Source organism: Caloenas nicobarica, chromosome 2, assembly GCF_036013445.1.
Source record: "Caloenas nicobarica isolate bCalNic1 chromosome 2, bCalNic1.hap1, whole genome shotgun sequence".
NCBI classification, from domain to species: domain Eukaryota; kingdom Metazoa; phylum Chordata; class Aves; order Columbiformes; family Columbidae; genus Caloenas; species Caloenas nicobarica.
This window is the reverse complement of record NC_088246.1, coordinates 64,191,594-64,213,421: the sequence shown is the minus strand read 5'-3', so window position 1 is coordinate 64,213,421 and position 21,828 is coordinate 64,191,594. Positions and strand designations below refer to the sequence as shown.

The 21,828-nt window shown below is 39.6% G+C and overlaps 1 protein-coding gene across 4 annotated transcripts in view; it reads right to left on the bottom strand.

Moving 5' to 3' along the window:
* The window catches only part of COL15A1 (collagen type XV alpha 1 chain), a 136,655-nt gene that overhangs the window by 11,085 nt on the left and 103,742 nt on the right, over positions 1-21,828 (bottom strand). For all 4 annotated transcript variants that reach the window (XM_065630300.1, XM_065630303.1, XM_065630302.1 and 1 more), the window contains 11 exons: positions 20,987-21,064; positions 20,832-20,867; positions 16,254-16,307; positions 16,114-16,173; positions 14,034-14,102; positions 13,614-13,655; positions 11,294-11,339; positions 10,528-10,617; positions 6,833-6,882; positions 4,905-5,015; positions 3,331-3,475 (listed from right to left, as the gene is read on the bottom strand). In XM_065630300.1, the coding sequence (XP_065486372.1) occupies positions 3,331-3,475; positions 4,905-5,015; positions 6,833-6,882; positions 10,528-10,617; positions 11,294-11,339; positions 13,614-13,655; positions 14,034-14,102; positions 16,114-16,173; positions 16,254-16,307; positions 20,832-20,867; positions 20,987-21,064 (781 nt within the window). The remainder of the gene's footprint in view (positions 1-3,330; positions 3,476-4,904; positions 5,016-6,832; positions 6,883-10,527; positions 10,618-11,293; positions 11,340-13,613; positions 13,656-14,033; positions 14,103-16,113; positions 16,174-16,253; positions 16,308-20,831; positions 20,868-20,986; positions 21,065-21,828) is intronic.

Below are 21,828 nucleotides of genomic sequence, written 5' to 3'. Positions count from 1 at the left end.
TCTTGTATTAACCATTAAGTAGAAACTCCTTCTGTAGAGGAAAAGAGAGCTGCGAAGTGGGGACAACAAAACAAGTCCAGAGGTATCCAGAAGAATACACTAGCGTACTACTGAGAGGGAATGCAAAAGGCTCAGTAAGAAATTCGATTAGGAACAGAAAGGCATGATGAGTGCTAGTATGACATGGAAGAAAAAGATCTAATAGTTGGTGGATAGTAGTCAAACTACCCGAGCATGAGGAAGTCTAGCATGTCCTAGCATGCTGGTGTATCTTGAATATGAAACATGTACATAGAACAGCAAGGTTTGGCTCCTAACCACTCCCTAATTCCTGCCTTGCTGGGCACTTGAAAATGGGTGTTCAGCTGCTCTTAGCTATGCAAATAGTACTATAATCTCAAATATGGACAGAATTGCTCTTCGAAAGTGAAGGAGAAATGGATGAATGTAGGAATATTCTCTGAAACCAACCTTTGGAGAAATTTTGGTGAGCACATCGGACAGCCCTCCCTGCAATGACCAAAGTACACTCATTCACAGCTTACTGGATATAGCACTAAACAGAATGAAGGAGAGTAACAGAAGATAAGCTAAAGGAGTGTATCTTCAGCCTTCATAACTTCCAAAGGAATTGGGATCACAGTGATCTTCACTCAAAGTGGAGCTACAGATTCCCCTCTACCCCCACAAATACCTTCAGTGAAGAAAAAGTATTGACTATCTTCTCTTTTATTGTATCTTTCCACTCTGAAGTAGTTTGATAGTGTGAATAGAGGATCGTAAGATACATTTTTAAAATATAGTTTGAATCATTGAAGTCAGTAAAGGCTAACCCTGAGAGCACTGCTGCATTCCAGAGCTTGCTTTTTACTGATCTGTAACTCTTGAATTAGGAGGCTGTAGTTATGCACCAATAAAGCAAAGTCTAGTGTTCAAATGTTTGTTTTGTGAAACCCAGAGAAGCCTTGAAATCACCTTTTACAAACTGAAGAATCTATGCTCTGAAGCATTTACAAGGATCCTCCAGAGCAGTTCCTTCATGCCAATGGCAGGGCAAAAGGGCTTAGAGCTATATAGTTGAGGACAAGCCATTTCTTGTTCCTTGTATTACAGTGTGTGAGCCCCATATTACAGTATGGGAGAGTTTAACAGACATAACTGTGCCTTGAAGACAGGAAATAAACAACTGCGTACATAACATTTAGTAATATGGACATCCATCAGTGTGCTGCCTAAAGAAGCTTCCTACAAAGCAAAGAGGAAAGTGTGTAGGAGGATGACATAGGCTAACGTCAGAGAGGTTAAGTGAAAGTATAGGGATGGAGTACTAATAATTCGTTTTGTCTGACTTGGTCTCTGCCAATATTCAGAAGTGCTTAATATGAATTACACAGGAAAAGGCTATGATGATCAGGGGCTAATTCAGGTACACGCCTATGTTCCAATGTTGAACATATTAAGGATTTCTTCTTTCTCAAATATTCTTCAGAGGATGAATACTTCTGATAGGCAATTAATAATATTTACTGGATGACAGATTGGAATTCTCACATTGTCACTGGGCAGCTATATAAACCAATCTGACCAGAACCTAGTACATGGGCTGGACATTAACAGTATGAGGTTTGTCACTAGCAGACCTGTGACCCAAGAGGAGCCAAAAGCGCGAATGTTTGAGCTATGACACTTGGGTTATAGCCATGTATTTCCTTTGATGCAAGTTTGAGATAACCAGCCTGAAGCTCCAGTGCTACCTTGTTGCAAAGTTCCTCCCCTGGTGTGAATATTTGTGGCACATTTTACGCCTTTTCTAATCCAGTAAACTGGAAATCATTAAGGTACAGAAACCAACCCTCCCAAAGTTTTGTTTCTATTCAGCATTTGCATAGCGAATAGTTTTTAGAAGTAGCTCTCCAGCAGTTTCATTCTAGACCTAAAATCTGCTGTGCCTACTGCCTATGAGAGAATCATGGAATCATAGAATAATTTAGGTTGGGAAAGACCTTTAAGTTCAACCACTAACCTCACACTACCAAGTCCACGTCTAAAATGTGTCCCTAAGCACCACATGTACACATCTTTTAAACACCTCTAGGGATGGTGACCACTTCCCTGGGCAGCCTCTTCCAGTGCCTGACAAACCTTTCAGTGAAGAAATTTTTCCTAATATCCAATCTAACCCCCACCCTGGTGCAATTTGGGGCCATTTCCTCTTGTCCTATCACTTGCTACACGGGAAAAGAGACAGACTCCCACCTTTCTACAACCTCCTTTCAGGTAGTTGTAGAGAGCAATAAGTTCTCCCCTCAGCCCCCTTTTCTCCAGGCTAAACGAGCCCCATTCCCTCAGCTTCTCCAGCCCCTTCACCGACTTCGTTGACCTTTTCTGAACTCACTCCAGCACCTCAATGTCTTTCTTGTAGTGAGGGGCCCAAAACTGAACACAGGATTCGAGGTGTGCCCTCACCAGCACCGAGTATCAGGGAGACCTTCGCTTCCCTAGTCCTGCTGGCAGCATAATTCCTGATATAAGCCAGGACAATGCTGGCCTTCTTGGCCACCAGGACACACTACTGGCTCATATTCAGCTGGTTGTCAACCAACGTCCCCAGCTCCTTTTCTGCCAGGCAGCTTTCCAGCCACTCTTCCCCAAGCCTGTAGCGTTGCATGGGGTTGTTATGATCCAAGTGCAGGACCCGGCACTTGGCCTTGTTGAACCTCATACAACTGGCCTCAGCCCATCAATCCAACTGGTCCAGATCCCTCTGTAGGACCTTCTAACCCTCCAGTAGATCAACACTTCCACCCAGCTTGTCATCTCCAAACTTACTGAGGGTGCACTCGATCCCCTCGTCCAGATCATCGATAAAGATATTAAAGAGAACTGAGCCATGGGAAACACCACTTGTGACTGTCCGCCAACTGGATTTGACTCCATTCACCACAAGAAGAGCATCTTGGCCCACATTAACATCTTGCCAAGTTTAACCAACTGCTCAATTTGATGGAATTTGCAAAGCTTTCAAGGTAGCCTGTCTCTGTTACATAAACTTCCTCCCAGCCACAGAAGGAATTTTCATGCAATATCACTCCCCTAGGACTAGGCAGTGAAAACTGTTTACAGAGAAATCGTCCTTTTTGTGCTCCCAGTTCCAAATCATGCCCCAGGAGAAGTCAGTAGAGGGCAGGAGGAGAGGGGAGCATAGGTGTGCAGAGTGGGTGGGCAGTTGGAAGAACAGGTAGATAAAAGATGTGGCAGTGTGTGTGGGGGTTGTGGGCACATGCCTGTGCACTCACATATACAGTGAAAAGCAAAATCACATCCTCTCACCTGAGCCATAAATTGCAGTGGGTCCTGGTGGGCCTGGTGGGCCAGGTGGGCCAGGAGGTCCAATTTTTCCATAACCTGGTAAGCCAGGGAGGCCAGGTAACCCTGGAGGTCCTCTGGGTCCAACAACTGAATCCCCTTTTGGTCCCTATCAGTGAAAAAGAGTATTTCTTTGAATGTATCAGTTTCACTGCTGCAGGGCCTTCATCTCTGGTGGCAATATTTTCTGAAGGCCTGCCACCACACTTACGTTTAGAGATGAGTCTGTACATAATTTTTCTTCAAGGAGGCACAGATATTAATGGCAAATGATAAACTTGACCATATACTAAACTAAATTCAAGAATTTAAGTTTCAGGAAGCTTTCTGAAAGTTCTTGCACCTATTCCTGAGTAGCTGATATCTGCATAACTCTTGACAGCACCACCAAAGTCCTGGATCTCAACTCTGCTTGTGCTAAGAACACTTGCTTTGATGCGCTTATAAAAGTTTGTCTGAAGGTACATGGTGGAAGCTTTAACATCAAGTGTGTTTATGCAGGGTGTATGTCTCATGATGATTTTGTCTTCTCCCTCCTGTGATCAAATGTCAGCTCATATGCCTTAAGCTCTCCAGCTGCCAGTCCTCCAGATTAAAAAGCCTCCAGCTCCCCATGTTTCCAGTTTAGCAGTGTGTTCTCAGCCTGAATGAGGAGGGCTTACACTCCCTGTGCTCAAACTGGCCTGCATACATGGAACGGTTTTTGGACCCTGGACTAGGAGAGCTCAGCCTCTGATGCATCTCAGCTGTGCCATCCAACTCCTTCTTGCCAGTGGAACAGATTCTAAAGAGAGAGATAGTTCTCAGTGACATAGAATAGTGCCAGGGGGATTTCTGAAGGTGGGCTTGCTAACCTAACACTTCGTCCTCATCTGTGACCTACCTATTTATATTACTTGGCACAGAACATGATAACAAGGTAATGTAAGGCACACATTTCTTGCCAGATCCCTGGGACAGACTAGTTTGCAAAGAATTAGTGCATTTGATTCCAAAGCAGCTGTGGTGGCAATTACAAGAAAATAAAACAACTAGGTAGAGTTTAGACAGTGGCTGAATTTTATAGGAATGATCCAGGCAGGTACATACTGGACTTTTCATTCATGTTTTTGGATTACTGGAATAGAAAACAAGATTAATTATTTAGATGGCAAATAATTTCCAAGTTAGCCTCTGTCTAACTTTACATAGCCTACTTTGGCCCTTATGGGGATATACAATAAGTAGTAGCATCCACAAGTTGTATATTGCCTTGATTTGTAATGCTATTAATAGCATGAATCTACAGACTGATGTAGTTATATTAGACAGCCAAGCATAATATTACCTCAATTTTTAATAGCAAATTAGGTCTGTGCACAACAGCGAAATGTCTGTGTTTATGCCTAAAGCAACTCTCTTGTATTCATCTAATGGTTAGCATATGAGTTTTTATATAGTTCTTAGCATCCTCTTGATGTTTGTGTCTTTTTAGTGCCTTTGAAGTTAAAACAATGGGTACCCACAAATATTGCTATTCTATAACTTATGTGACTTACAACTAATCCTGGTCTTCCAGGCAGTCCAGGAGGTCCTGTCAGAAAAAACCCTCCATTTGGTTCTCCTTTTTCTCCTTTTACACCACTGACTCCATTGTCTCCTTTTTCACCCTTTAAAGAGAATATATTTTAAAACATTGAGCTGAAGTGAGATCAGAACTCTATACATTTACCTTTTAAAGTTACATGAAATCTCTGAGCTCAATAAAGGAAAGAACCTGCTTAAAATCTTTTTGACATCACTTCCTTCTTTTGTCATATGGAATGACAAGGAATGCTTTCTCTATTGAGGCTGCAAGGGTCTCCCAGGGCAGGGGCTAGGGCAGGTGCGTTTAGGTGGAAACAGAGAAATTGCCTCTGTTGCGTTTTTTTGCTATTCTATCCAGCAAAACCTTTTTTCATCCTGTAGCTGGAGGCAAAGAGAAAATCTGAGGAAGCATAAAAGCCTGGCTTTCTGCTTTTCTCCATCATCAAGGAAAAAGCAAAGCAAGATTGACATGGACTGGATAGGTATTTAAAAGTATGTGGCAAGTGAAGATTACTGTGTATAGGATGAAAGAGAAGGGCAGGAGCATGTACCAGGATAACAGAAGACACTACACAAAATTGCAGACACTTAGAACTACATGTCTTCTCCTGTCCTCCATCACTGATTATCAGTTAGTTTGGGGACCAGAGTGATAGGTAAGAAAAAACATTTAAATACTAGGTCATTATCTCTCTGTGCAAAATGAGCCACAGCAATTGCAAATTCCTCCTCATACTATTTCCTTCTGTTTGTCTGCCGTTTTTTTCCTTCAGCTTTTTTTTTGGTCTATTTTGTTTCACCTTTCTAAGAGATAAATCTGTGAATAGAAGAGACAAAGGACAAAACAACAATGGCAGGTAGCTGCAGAAAGCCAGTAGAGGTGGCTATGTGTAGCTCCTCCTATGACTGTCCTTTTTAGTTTCACAGCAAACAGGACTACAAAGTATGGTATGCCATTATGCAGTGATGAAAGACTAGATGAAAAATGAGTAGCTAAAGCTGTAAACCTACAGATGCTAATCTATACAATCAAAGAAGCCATATTAGCTCTGCTATGCATGCATGGGGCATTTTATGCTGTAGGAATGACTTAGGTGCACTCAGCCAAGCAGAAACAAAATCTGAAAACCAGAGGGCACTAAGAGTCCTTCAAGGAAACTAACAGTAAACTGCTTTTGGTAGTATTATTAAATTATAACATAATTCATTTTGGTTTTAGGTCTTCTGCTAATGAAGAGCCTTGTTCACTTAGAAACATTTGAAATAATATTGCATTGACATTCATTTTTGTCACTTGAAGCAGGCAGTAGAATAATGGGACAGAGACCAAACACATCGATGAATGGGCATACTTTCTTGCAAGACATTCCTGGAAAAGTAGTTTCCATCACTTTAACTTATTTTATTCAGTGTGTTTAAAAGACAAATAGTATTACACAGAAGTGAATTCCCCATCTCCCCATGTGTTAATTGTTGCTAAATTTTTCTAGAAGCCCTTTGGGTAATGAATGTCTCTTACCTGAGCTGGTATGGAAACAAACGTGTTAATTTATGGCAGATGATTTATACCAACTTGTGTTAGGTAATAGTGAATTATGACTCACTTTAATACCACTGGGAAGGTAAAAGGCCTCAGTAATAAAGTTTTTTTTAGAAGTAATCTTTATATAATACTGACATCTGCTATCTCTATACTTTTAATAAACTTGTCTATGCAGCTGGAGTTTAAGAAATTAATATTTGTAATTGCTGATGTTCTTATCTGTTTTGTATATTTCACCATGCACCATGCACCATGCACCATGCACTATTTCAAGCATGCTGTTTTATGCTTAATTTATAGTAAAGTACATTTTAAAAAAAGCTTAATAGAACTCAAACACAAATGGGATATAATTACCTTTATGCTATTAATAAAGTGGCTGAAATATGATGGAGGCAGAGGTGGACCTGAAAAATGAAGAAAATACGATAAAGTACAATAATTATCTGTAATTTTCTTTTTAAAAGCACTGCTTTGGATATTACTGGTTTAGGAATTCAAAGGAAAATTATTTGCAATAATAACATTAACCTTTAAATCTAATAGCTATTTTTAGTTTGGTTTCCTAACAAAGCAAGGCTTACATGCCCTATCTTTTCTGCCGCTTCTTCACCTTAATAACTTCTGAAGCTGATTGTGAATTTCAGACAAATTTGAAAGCAAAGAAGTCTCAAAGATGAAAATTTCCCTGTTTTCTGAAGAAATGGCATCTGTGCAGGGAGTGAAAGAGAAGCATCCAAATTAACCCCTTTGATGGAAACCAACGTATTATAAAAGAAAAACTTTCCATATGCTTTGCCAGCAGTGGGGTGACTGATCAGTAGTTGTGTTATCTTTAATGCAAGGACAGTACCATAACTGATAAGAAAAAGTGTTACTGCTGTACTGCTAAACATAGAATAATTGTTCCTTGACATTTTTCTGCAACAAAACCAATATCAGTATCAATAGTTATACCACCTGCGTTGTGTTGTCTGCCAATGGTGGTCAGCCAAAGCTGTCAAGCCAGCACAAAAAGTCTAAAAAGCCTTCAAATATTCTCTGTTTGGTATACACTTGGAAAAAAACCAACTTTTACAGCTGCTCATGACAGCTCTGCATTTTCTTCAAGTGTATACTGATTCATTTTTGAGATCATTAGGTTCAACCCTATGCCAGCCATAGGACTCAGATCTCAATACACTGTATCAGATACAATTAAGTCAAGTAGACGTTGTATGCAGCTGTGCTCTGGGACAGAAATTTGTTCCCACTATGGCAGCTATTTTGATTGTATTCCAACCCTTCCAATTACAGCTCGCTGCAGTGATTTGCTTGATCCATGTGAGGGGATGGGGAATAAACGTGGAATGAAATGGCAGGTGTCCTTCTCAGATGTTGCTTAGTATTAATCTCTTCACTTTGTGAAGTCTGAGGTCTTTCTAGGATGACCAGGAAGCAGACCAGGCCTGGGCAAGGTACATGAGGAAGAGGGACGTCACCACACAAAGTAGAAGACAAAAATCTGTGGCAGGGAACCAATAGGGTCTACCTGCACTGGTAGGTAAACTGTATTAGACCAGTTCCTCAAGCAGATCAGACATTTTCATTTCAGTTTGTTTTCAGATGTTGCTGAAACAGACTAATAGCACTTTGCATGTCTATAATCAACGGCAAAATCATGCCCTCCCAACAATCATAAAGTCACAGAACTTTTGGTGACATTTCTTATTAGAAAATGGGAAGCTACTTTCAGATCTGGGATCTGATCTAGAAATTAACTTAGCCCTCGGAGCAACAGAACTCATTTTTTACCAGAATTAATGCTTGCCCAGAAAGAAGCCATCTCACTCTACCTCACTGGTTTTCCTTTACCTTCATTCCTTCCAGGATTCACAGAGAATAGGGTGAAACATCTTCCTAATACAGAAGAGAAGGTCTCAAGGCAAATAAACAGGTTGAAGGGTGGTTTGGATGGGTGTGAAAATTTGTCCAGGATGCCAGGTTGGCCTTTTGGGGAATGACCCTTAGGAAGGAAGGGTGTTGACTGTGATTGAGAGCCAGCACACTACAATAAACATTTCATTTTTAATTAGCAGATCTTTGGCCTTAGGCAATTGAGTCTGAGACTATGATACAGTGAAGTCTCCTCCTCTGTTTCTAAATGTGTTTTCTGACAAAGCTCCAGACTTGCGTTCCTCCAGCCAGAAACATCAGGGTTCTGCTGGAGCATTGCGTAAGTGGTTGGAGCATAGCACCCATGCTCTGGATACTTGCTACAGTTGCCTCTATACAGAGTAGCTAAATAAAGTGTGACCTGCTATTTATGCACTTTTTGTGTTCGCGTCATATTTTTGCATGGTATCAATTAACAGAGCCTGTTTGTAAAGTTGGAGAGGAGACATTTTGTGAGAAGAAAAAATAAATCCCCTGTGTGGACAAGTACCACAGTTCAGAAAGCTTTTCTGATTACTGGAAATCAACAGATACTGTAGAGGAATATGGCTGTTCAGCCATCTGTCCCTCAGAGGTTTTGAAAAATTCCTGTGCTTTAATCATGCTCCACTACCCTGCAACATCTGGCTTGTGAATTTTCACTGTCAATGATTATGTGGATATATGTGAGATCTAGAGAATTGGTTTGTATGAAAGAATATTTTAGCAACTGAATCAATGAGCAAGAACCAAATAGGAATATTTTTTAGAGTAGCAACAGAATTGGTCTTAGTTAACATAATATTGAAGCTAGTTGATCTATTTAGATTTGGTTGACAAACGAATAAATCTCTGTTATTTTAGGACAAAGGTGAATTCAGTTTAAGTTTAACCAGTTTCACCATCCTCCACTAGCTGCAGTTTTACAACAAAATTGTAAGTGTAATCCTTTCACAACCCTCTCCTTCTGAAGCACCTGAAATCATCAAGTACAGGCAAAAATACTTGTAGGATATTAATTTGCATTAAATACAGAACCTGGGAGGGAACAGACGTTCATTGTGGAAAAGCTAGGACAAAAGATGAAACTTTCTTAATTTCTGTTTAGCAATGTTTTGTGCTTCTTCTTTTTACAAATTTATTGATGACTAGGAGACACTAACCACTTGTTTTAAGGCACTGGATATTGAGCAGAATAAAAATTACTAAGGACAAAGCAAGAAAGCAGATTTTATTAGAACAAACAGACGTCTTCTTAATAAGAACCAAAATATCATCTTCAGTCAACAGAACTGTGTCTTTGGAACAAAGAAATATCCATATAGATGTAGTTTTGTATGTATTATCAACACATTAGTGGACAAAGATTATAAATGTAGTACAGCAACGTAAATTGCATACAATGCTGCTTCTACTTCAAATGGTTTCTGGCACTGATCAAAGCCTTATCTCAGTATGAGATTTCAAAAAATGTATTGAAAAGGAAGAGTTTGTAATAGCAACCTTTTCAAATAGATGCTTCTTCTGTAACTATTTTTAGTGTGTAATAATTAGCAACATGTATTAACTTTTTGATACAGAAAAGTAAATCCTTGCTGGCAAACATCTGCTATGATGCTCTCACCACCAGCAAATGGGTATTTTAGTTCACCTAGACTTTTCATGATTATCATAGATAAAGCATAGAATACTAAGAAGTTGTTTGAAATGGAAATCATCTAGTTCCATCTCCTGCTGGAAGTGGGACTGTCACCAACAAATGACTGCCTCGAACTCAGAATGCAGAGGTGTGTTACCCTGAAATGGGAAGCACTGGATTTTCACCCATTTGGCTCAAGAAGATTGACAAAATGGTATCTGAGGAAGCGACCAGCCAGTTACATTTCAATATCTATTCTTGCACTTAGCACATTCATAATACTCACAAATGTGCAGTACAGGTACTTCTTTTCAGAAGACATTTTTGATAACATTATGAGCTTTGTTGTTCTGTGTGTCAGTTTGGCAAGGAACCTAGGTATAAGTCTTCAGGCAGGTAAGGCTGCCGGGGTAAGTACCAAAGTACTTAGTTGAATTGCTTTTTAAGTTAAACCTGTATTCCTTTACAGGGCATCAATGACATGTCACGTTTAGTGTACCTGGTGGTCCTGGAGCACCTCTGTCTCCCTTTTCTCCTTTTAAGTCCGCTGAACTGTGAAGTCCCCAGGAACCTCTGTTTGCTTTAGCACCTGCAATAAAAGCATTACAAATTCATGAGAACTTCCAAACAGCAGAGACTATAGCAGTGACAACCAAACCACCAACTGTGAGAGCAGAGTTTTCCATACATGTGGGACATGTGGCTCCAGCCCATATATGCTTGAATGTTTGCCTGATTGTCCTATTTTATCAGCCCCAACATGTGCAAGGCAATCTCTCTTACAAGTCAGTCTTTCCCTCTCTCTTCCCAAACCACCTAGCCTGAGACCCTCTGAACAAACCTGTTCTCACTGCTTTTGTGAATTTCACTGGGGCAAGTGTAGAAACACTTCTTGAGTTATGCCTCTGTACTCGATACCACATCTTCTACTGTCTCCAGTAGACTTCTAAGATTAGAACTTGCAAAAACTGTGTTGTACTGACCAATTTATAAATCTTAGTCTTCAATGTGCAGGCCTAAGCTGATTTGTTCTTTGGCTTACATGTTGAGACCGAAACAAGATATGATCTTACAGTTTCACGAGAAAAAAGAAGCAAGATCACTGTTTTGGTTTTTTTTTTTTGTGCCCCATAAGCCCAGTTATGCAATAGCCAAGGAAAATAAGAAGAGTTTAACTAAGAAAAACAACAAAATAAACAAACAAACAAACAAAAACAACAAAAAAAATCTTATTTAAACTAAAGGACAAGAAAATAATTACTCACCATGGACACTAAGAGTGCCTTGATTTCCAGGGTAAGGAGTGCTCACCTACAGACAAAGAAATCTATTAAAAGTTATCCATATGCATGAACCAATGGAAGTGCATTACTTGTTGGGACTGAAAACCCTGGAAAATTTGCATGCTATCACAGTAAATATTATAACAACACTCTGAGACTATCTCCAGTTCGACAAGGTCTGAGTATTAGCAGATCAAGCTTTTTTTTCAGATTATGCTTTCTTTAACATGCAACATGCTGTCAGCAAGTGGGTAACAACGTGCATTTTAGAAGCATCATCAAATCCTACTCTCATTCATGCCAGTGAAGCACCAGAAAACTCATTCTCTGAGAACAATTCTGAGTTTACATCTGTATTTGAAAGCAGGATTTGATTTTGACTGTAAGATAACAGACTGAATTTATAAACTTTTCATCAGACCGCAGCTATACCTACTGTCTGATATTGACCTGTGCTCCACGTGCTTGAAACCACAACTGGGAGGCAGAACCTATTCTAGTCTATCCTGTTCTGACAGTGTGGTATGCTCCTTACCTCTAGTGCCTGTCTTCAAAATAGGGACAGTGCAGGAACTAAAACGTGGCACAGTGCTTGGAAATGGACAGATTTTAGTACTAGCTAGTACTATTTATATGGATCTGAGTAAGCATATGAAAAAACCCTGAAGGTGCTGCATCTGGCTAATCCTGTATTATTAGCTCTTAGAATTCTTGCTCACATGGATAGTTCCATTAACTTCACAAGTTCAGTTCACATGAGTTCAGTCTGTAGTTCATTATCAATATTAATTTATGTAGACATGTAGACCAGACTTCTTATCTATAAACTCACATAGGTTTAGGAGATTATTCACAAATGTAGAACAAATCTACCTAGTATGCTCAGATGTTTATAAGTACAGGTTTCTACAACTCGTGCACATAAATGTTACTGCTATTATTCACTGATTGTAACCTCTTGAAAAGGGACTATTTATTATTATCTGAAATTCAGCTAAAACAGGCTTGTATCATAGGAGAGTTGAGGTTGGAAGGCATCCCTGGAGATTGCTTAGCCCAAAGCAGGATCAACTACATCAGATTGCTCAGGGCCTTGTCTAGCCAGGTTTCAGAAGTGAGGGTAACTAATCCACATGTGATTATGGACGTACGTGATTAACATACAAGAATGTTATATGGTGGGAATGGGAAGATTTAAGGGAAGAACTAAAACAGGTAAAAAGGTGGTGCCTGGTGGTAGGCCAAAACTGTAGGAATGTCAAATTAATTAACAGAAAGATCCATAAGATGGGATACATCTTTCTTCAGTGTAAGGGTAAAATGATGAGAATCAATGCGTCTAGTATAGTGTAACTCAAGAGCTGCTTCTCTATAGCAAGTGAAAAAGAACTGGAATGGAAATTGGAGAAGAGGGCACAATGCTATTTGGAGCCATACTGTCTAACAGAAAAGTAGAACAGCCACACCACAATATTCAGGAGAGCACTGTGGCTCTCAAAGACAGAATCCTTTCCAAGTATAATAACTCACCCATGGCTTAATAGTACAATATTGCCCTAGGGAAGCTCTTCCAGGACTGAACTCTATTTGTAGTTCATAGTAGGATATAATTTCCGTGATTCATTAAGCAAAAATTGCATCAGGATGTTCTGAAAATATAAACCCGTCTCCTATCTTTTGACACTATGTGTGAATTTGCAGGTCTTTTGAAGCTAATGGGGACTTTGCCATTCCCCTTGGAAAGCAGGGCCAGAGCTTCACCTGCTGCCATTCTTGAGATAGTAAATGTTTGTACGTTAATAGACTGCATTTGAGGGTCAAACAAAGAACATGATCTTTCTTTTCTGATACATCTTCTATGCCACACTGAAATACATAACAGGTCTTATTTTGGTCAGGGAAATTGAAAACAGTTAAAGACATAACAACATGGAGACAGAATTTATATATACATCCGAAAAAATGTGTGTACATGTATGTATAAGCATTCAGCTCCCCAAAGCAATTCTTAAAGAATTTGAAAGACATTAAAAGTGTTAAGACAACCAAGTAATCAAAGTGCTTTAAGCAAAAGGTTCTAGTGTTTCTAGTTCTGTTATATACTTTATATATGGCTACTTTTGGATATCTAAGCACTTGAAAATCTGTTAGCTTGAAGACTAGCTAAAACACATCTTTGGTGCAAAGCAGAAGGTAGATTGAGAAAAGCTGCAAAGCTACCATGGTTATGTATACAGCTACTTTGGTTATGGACTGTCATGGCCATGCATTTTGCTAAGAGCAGATTCTATGTGTGACTTACTGGCATTTTGCAATGAGGTCGGGGAGAGACTGGGAAAACTGTCTATTGAAAACAGGAAGGGAAATTATTTTAATGAACGGAGGTATAATACAGCAGATAACACACCAAATAGATCTAATAGACATGACAGGACAAAGGCTGGCAACAAAAATCAGAACCTCCTGAGCAGAGACCTCAGTTTGCTGCCTGGGAGCTCTCACAGATCTGTCAGCAGGTCCCATTCTGGGTGGAGGGAATACAAAACTCTTAGATGACAGTGGCTCCAGTTAAGAGATTTTTTCCTGTGCACACAGGCAAGGTCACCCACTGTAAACTGTGTTGCCTGAAATAAGTTTTTCTGTTTCCCTCTGCAAACTGTTTCTGGAGCAGCACATTTCTTCCATAGAGATAGACCAACAACTGATCCCCAGTTATACTTACTCCTTTGATATAAACTATACGTCCTGGAGGTCCAGGGGGCCCTGGGGGTCCAGGCAAGCCGGGAAGGCCCTGGTAAGAAAAAGTGAAAAGAAAGAAGATAATAGACAGATCTTTTAATATGCAATACAATTGAACCTACAGAAAGAAAGTCAAGGGGCTTAGAGGGCCCCATTTAACCAAGAAGTTCTGTGTTAAACGGCTTGAGGGGAGACTGAGTATTCAGTTACAGGGACCAAAGTGAACTTTAAAATTTAAACCTAAAGTACTGTGTGGAGAACAAAATAGTCTAAAGAGGGAGGAGAAAAACCCAAACCAGAGACCTCAAAGCACTAAAAATTGAAACAAAATTAAAGGCAGTGGATCTCTCATCCAAGGGAAATTATGTATCTGAGGCTGGTCTGGGATTCTCAAGACTGCTGAGATTCATATATTTTCAAGTGCCAGTCAGATAACTACATGCTAATTAGCACCTTCAAGGAACCCTGCTAGACTGGAGGTGTGACTACCATTTACAAAAAAAATATGCGAAATCTTTATTGTGTCATTTAAAAACCTGGCACCATGCCATATCCCGCTTTCACTCCACATCAGTGAAACTTTCTATGAGGCGATACATGTCATTTCATCAATAATTAGAGATCCATTAGATTTTTATCTTCCCTAAACATTCCAGGAAGGACTATTAGAACACATAGCCTGTTTTGTTTGCTTGTTTGGTTAAATGTCCCAGACTGATGTACTTAATCTAGTTATACTTGTTTTAATAGTTTTTGTTTGGTTAAGGCAGACAGTCCAGAAAATGGACCTTGGCACTATTTGAAGATATAGAGGAATGGAAAAATCTACTTTAATATTTTCTGCTGGTGGCTAGTCATAATTTCTGTCATTTTCTTCTCAGTTCATTCAACTAAATTTCTATTTACACCTCTCTCTAGAGGTGTAAGCAACCTTTAGTACTTGGTCTTTTCTTTCTGTGAAGATACTGAGATACTGCTAGTTGAATAAAGAAATATCATTATTTCACTGACATTTATTGTGCAGGTAGACAACATACTTGTGTTTTTCAGATCGTGTACCATATGTATTTTTTTCTTCTAAACAAAGTAGAACCAGAGGACTCATACAACAGATTTCATTTACAAAAACTGCTCTACTGAAATACAGTGATATTGACTAGATCACCTCTTCTGATGCCTAACTGATCCCTACCTTATGATTTCTATGCTAAAACAGTAAAATACCCTTCCTACCCCCCACCCCCCCAGCATTATCTCTGATGCAAATGAAACATTATTAGCTGCTGTTGTGGTATGGGTATCAATTTTTCTAGCATAGATTGACCCATGACATCAGAACAATAATACAAATTACCATTGTGAAACATATTACTTATGCTCAGCAGTGTTTACTGTTGTGTAGTCCAGTCTTCATGTTTGCCGTAAGACCACTTGCATGAAGTTTTTTCATAAGAACAGACTTGCAGTGCCAAGAGCTTGGTTCATCACTTGTCATTCCATAATCACAGGTTGTAGGTGGGCATGGAGATGCTATCATCTATGCAGTGGTCATTCTTTTGGATACATGTACATGGTAACTAAAGCAGATAGTAGGTTTTAGCCAGTATCTCCTTGTTAGTAGAGTAGTTGCCTCTTCATTCTGATGTGCTCAAGCGCTATTTGTACCTGTGCTAGATAGCTAAGAGCCTATGGGTGTAACTTCCCATCATGAGGGCTCATACTGATGGCCTGGATCAGGAAGTCTTTGATATATAGAAAGAATCCGAAATCCTAGATAATTTGCTATTTGAACCAGCTACGCTAACAGAGAATCACACATATAACCGTTATACCTGGGAGCTGATACAACTATGTATATTTGCAAGAACTGTCCAGATTGATCCAGAAGTTGACTTTTCAATTATGATTAACAGATAGAAAAAGTAGCAGAAACGCATAATTATTTATAGATAATTTCAGGTTTTTTGTCCTGTCATTATTTTAAAGTAATTCATATAAATAATATCTCTCTTAGGATTTTAACAGGATTTTTTTTCAACTAATTGTAACATGTAATAACTTACATTAAATGGCTCGCCTCTATCACCTTTGACACCTCTCAGTCCGTTCAGTCCTGGACGGCCCTGAAATAAGTAGAAACAGTGTAGTATGTGTCAGAAGCAAGCTCCTCTGTCTTTATTCCACTTGAGAGCATAATACATACTGGGCGTCCTGGGAAACCGAGTTCTCCTTTAGGCCCAGTAGGTCCTGCTGGTCCCTGGACAAAAAATAAAATGTGATTATGGAGACTATATGGAACATATCTTTGGCATATACTAGATTATTTAGACAAATAGACATAGTTTTATATTTGTGTTAAAAATCAACCTGTGATTGTCTGCAGAGAATGCATAAAATGTCCTTTCAACTTGCTCTGTGGAATGATCTCAGAAGCAGAGGCCTGCATACAACAGTCAGCTCTGGCTTGGAAAAGACTGGTTATATGAAATTAAATCCGAATTCTCACCCATTTGTATGGTGCGCAATTCAAAACTGAGTCACTATGTATCAAAGGAAAATGAAATTTATTAGTCAGTAGAAAACGGCATTTAGGGCTGTATGCTTTGTGCATCTCCTTTTTGTTTGCTTTGCTTTTCTAATAATTTCTGAATCAGGCCCTATGAGGAAATGTTTGTGGATCAGCTTGAGAATTTGCATACTGCCAGGCTTCTGCATGCATCTTGCCAGCCTGGGTATATGGATTTATGGGGCTGATAGCTGAAACAGAACAGATCCTACTTTACACAAGAGTAGCTGACCCATCAGGACTCACAAAGTTATATGAGTGACTGTGAAAAGAAAGGGCAAGCAGGCTGCATGGGAAAAGTGGTCCAGGACTAGAGATAATCTATCATTGGGCATTTGCAAGCATGCAACTTCTAGGCAGCCAGCAAGTGATCAACAAAAAGCAGCAAACCTGAGGATACCACGAACTCTCACCTGCTGTCAGCTCCCTGAAACTCAACAAAATACAAGGGTCTAGACAATCTCTTTGCATATATATCAACCTTTCCAGTTTCATTTCCTTTTTTTCAGTCTGGTGAAATGCTAAGAGATACCCCTTCTTGCATTACTGGTTACATAATCTCTGTCTATAGATCCCATGCAGATACCACTTATAGGTCACAACTGACGTGTTTAATTGTGAGAAATCACAGTACTTTCAGTGCAATTATTGTAACAGACTTTCTATTGCTACCTGCAATGTGGTGGTTATCACAGACCTATGCCGATGGAAGAAAGACATTGACTGTTGCACTGCTTACCACAATTTCAGCATATCACTTCAACCATAACAAACATTTGTTGCCATTGTGACTGATAACTAGCAAACAATCAAAAAACAAGAGGAAGTCCCCATCTTCCTCCTCACTTGTTCTTGATTATTAAGGAAAGTGGAGGCTAAGATGGAAGCAAGCCTGTGGCAGAACTGAGTTTCCTTATTTACAGTCCAGTACTGTTGCTGTGTTATCTCTCAGTTCAAGGCACAGAGGGAGCACAGGCAAGTGAAGAGCTGGAAAGGTTGCAAGAAATAACCTTATGTTTATACTTGGATAGTTTGCATACTCAGAGTTTTGCATCTCATCTGATCAGCAGAATGTTGACATGGTAATTTCATCTGGATTCAAACACCAGTCTATTACCAATCCATTTTATGAATTAAACTAGTGCCATATTGATAGAATTTTCAGTTAACAAAACCTTTTTTCTTTGAAACTGGCAAGGTTTTGTCCTTGCCTTTATGTAATATAATTTCATTGAATAGTGATGTACTTTCATGGAAAATTTATCTGATGATGATGAGATGATTTATCCTAGCATCAAGCTGAAATTCGGGGATTAATTGTAATTTTTATCATGCCAAAACTGAAGACTGGATTAGAGATGAAATTCAGAATGGTTAACATGTGGAAATATTGATTCATAAGATCACCATTGTAATCAGAGTTTAAAGGTGACTAATGGTAGCTGAAACTGTTCAAAGATGGTAGGATCTTTATTAAACTTCTATTTCATTTCGTGTTTGAAGGTAATTTCTCCCCAGATGATCAAAGCTGTTGCTTGTGTCTAAAACAGGCAATAGATTGCTGGTGGACACTGGCAGATGTGAATTTCAATATTATGCACCTAAGATTTCAAAATGATTCATCACACCCTCTGTGCTACTATATCAAATAACGGGGTTTTAAAAAAAAATCCAAAATGTTGTGAAGTATTTTTCTAGTTCACTTTCTGGCATTTGAGCCTGTAAAGAATATGCAAATCTGAGCTTTACTGAGCAGTGAAGGTGATCAGAAATAGACTTTTTTATTTGTTTAAATAAAGAGAAGTGTCTGGATTTCATGCTTTAACTGGGACTTTAAATAAACATCAACAATGTGAGAGCTGGAGCCACCTTTAGTTTTTTCTCTAAGTGCCAGCCCTCTCCTGAGAGATGTTAGCAACTCCCTGAGACAGAAGGCATCAGTCACAGCTAGAAGTGAAATAAGGAAGTGAGGAAGCCATGGGAGACTGCTTGCCAGAAAGGGAAATTTCATTTACAACAGCAGAGAATTTATTTGGGCAGACTGACATTGTGGGTCTTACTAAAGCTCCTATTCAGTAATGTGCAGCAGTCTGGTTTACTGACAGTGAACAGCATGATTGAGCAGGTAAAAGATTCTCATTTCACCTGTGCCAGGAGGCTGGCTTCAGTCTGTCTCTTCTGCTTTTACTAGTAACAGTACTAGCTTCCTGACTATCCCTAGCTCTCATCTGCCAAATCCCTATTTCGCTGTAGCTTCTTGTGTTCTACGCTCCTGTGATCCTCTTTTCTGTCCAGGTGAAGTCTCAGAAAGGAGAGGAGCAATGAGTAGGGAATTTTTTTTAAATCTGGAAATTTGTGTATGAGTTCATTGTGCTCTAATGACACAGAAGAACTGCCAGAGTTTCTAGCTACCTCAAAGCTGCTCTTGGGCAAGCTTACTTTGTGCAAAGTGGAACAGAACCTTTGTAATGAAAACTCACTAAGTTATGCCACAGGGGCTATGGCTCACCACTGTGAGGTCTGCATATTTTTCCTGCACAGAACTCCCACTGACTGTGAAGGGATTTTTTCTATGGGACAACACCAAAATGGAACATCCTCATTAGCAGCAGTGATTAGAGTTCTGCACTAAGAAGAGAAACTGGCTGAGCAGAGTCTTGAGACAGGCTCTGTGTGCCAAGTTCTCCTGCAGCACAATCATTCACACCAGTGCTAGCAAGAACCTCCTCTGAATGGGCTCATCTGCATGCCGAACTGCGTGAAGCATCTCATGGCAGTACAAAGGAGATGTAAACAGAGTTTTGGGCTAATAGAAAAAGGACATGTCCTGAAGGGTGCACTATGAGAGCCAATGAACATTAGTTAGAGCATGAGAAATTCCAAATAAATATAAGGAAAAACTCTTTTTACCCTAAAGATTGTCAAATGCTAATGTGCTGCCCAGAGAGGCTGTGGAATCTCTATCCTAAGAGATGTTGAAGACTTGAATGGCCAAGTGCCTGAGCTGAATAGACCTGCTTTGGGCAGTGGTGTGGGCTAGATGAACTCTGAAGTTCACTTCCACTCTATGATTCTCTGTCGAGGTGAAAGGACTCATCTTGCAGTTGTACAAGGAGGAGAAAAGGAACTCCCCTTCTGATAAGTTAAGGTAGCCCCCCTCAAGGTATTCTGATACACGAGGAAGCAGTCACTCAGCACGTTCAGTTAGCTCCTTTTAAAGTCACAGAAACTGATGGCAAAATCTCATGCACACCTTGGTATGCAGAAATGACAACATCTATGGCCATTAACTCAGGCACAGTGGAGACCTGGCTACATCAAATGCAGAAGCAAAGAAACACTGAATATCTTTGATCTTTGGAATACTATACTAGAAGAAATTAATTCCTGCTCTAACACTACTGAGTCTGGGCAACCCTTCTTATTTTACAACTAACTTCTTGTGCTTTCATACAATATTCTGTGTCCAGTCAAAAATATTAGGCCAAGTACCTGAAAGAAGGCCTCTAAATCCTGATTTTGGTAAATGGTCTGACTCTAGTGCTTGATTTGTAGCTTCCTCAGAATCCAAGGCTGTTGCAAATTATTGGCACTGACAGAAATCAAACCTGATGTAGTCGGTTTTTTAATGTAAATCATAGAAATAGAGAATAATTTAGATTGGAAAGGACCTTTAGAGATTATCTAGTACAACCTCTTGCTCAAAGCAAGACAAACTTCCAAGTTATGTCATGCTGCTCAGCGCCTTGATCCACAATCCACCATCTCTCTGAGCACCTATTTCTGTGTTTAACCACTTTTACTGCGATTTTTTTTTTTCTTTATATCTAATTGGAATTTCCCCTTCTGAAACTTGGGATCATTGGCACTTGCCTTTTTCCTGTGCACCTCTGAGAAGGACCTGACTTTGTCTGTTCTATAGTTCCCTTTCAGGCAGCAGCAGGGAGCAATTAGAGCTCTTCTCAGTCTTTTATCTTCAGGGCTAAACAAACCCTGCTCACTCAGAATCATAAGTTGGTAGTAGTTTACAGCACCAGACATGTAACAAACACATTCTTTTCTGAAGGACATTGATCATCCTGAAGCACGGATACTCCTTATCATCCCTACTTAGAAGGAATGAAAAGCTAAAACAAACTACCTTTACATTTACTATTATCTGTAAAACCAAAGAAAACAGAAAAAATAAACCACTCATCTTTGGAAATACCTTACCATTGGTCCCACTGGGCCCACCACTCCAGCTTCACCCTGTTGAGGACAGACACACATAGAACAATGACAACGAGAACTCCTGCAGCATCTGGCAAAGGTGGCTGGGAACACGGCCACCAAGCATTCTGGGGTAACATAGTACAGTATTAGCCTACCTTCTCCCCCTTTCTTCCTAATAATTCAGTTAAAGATCCATCAGCAGATATGATAGCTCCCGGTTCTCCCTTTTCACCCTGCAATTATCAAATTAATTTCATAGTATTTACAAATAATTTCTCAATGAATCAGAAGTCAAAGCAGCATTACTGCTGTTTGCAGCACGACAGATTAGTCACGCTGTGATATGAAATATGAAGTGATATTGATGTGAGTAGAGTAAAGCTTGACTCTGAGGGAGAAAAGGGCTGATCTTTCTTAAAATACAATAAAATACACTAAAAATATTCTCTTCCTGTAAATCTCCCTGAGATGAATAAGTACTTCTTTTTTTTTAAAAAAAAAGACTTCTTATTGGTCGCAATAGAGTAACTGTGTCAAACATGATGTGTTCACAAGACACCTCTGTCAAAGGCAGACAAGCTATTGGTGTATTCTTGTGTACCATCAGCTTAGACACTGGTCAGGAAATCCTGCTGTAAATGTGAAATCTTGATAGAACACTAAGTGTCCCAAATTTACCATCAGAAAAGCACGGATCTTCCTCTCTATATGCCTGGTATGCCTGGCATGACGCAGCCTCATTACCTTTAATGAAGGCCAATTCCCAGCGTTCAAATTATGGCCCTCTGCATTCCACTTCTTCAAGGGCTAATTCCATTGAACAATGGCACAACCATGAATTATCATTCCCCAGTGCGAGTGCATGGTTCCCACCCTGGATCTTTCAGCTGCAACTTTCCTCCTCCTAGCTCAGGCAGCTAGGTACAATAGATTTCCCAAGATCTCTAATGGAAGAAATCTGGTTTGAAACTAACAATTGCATTGCTGATTAAAATGA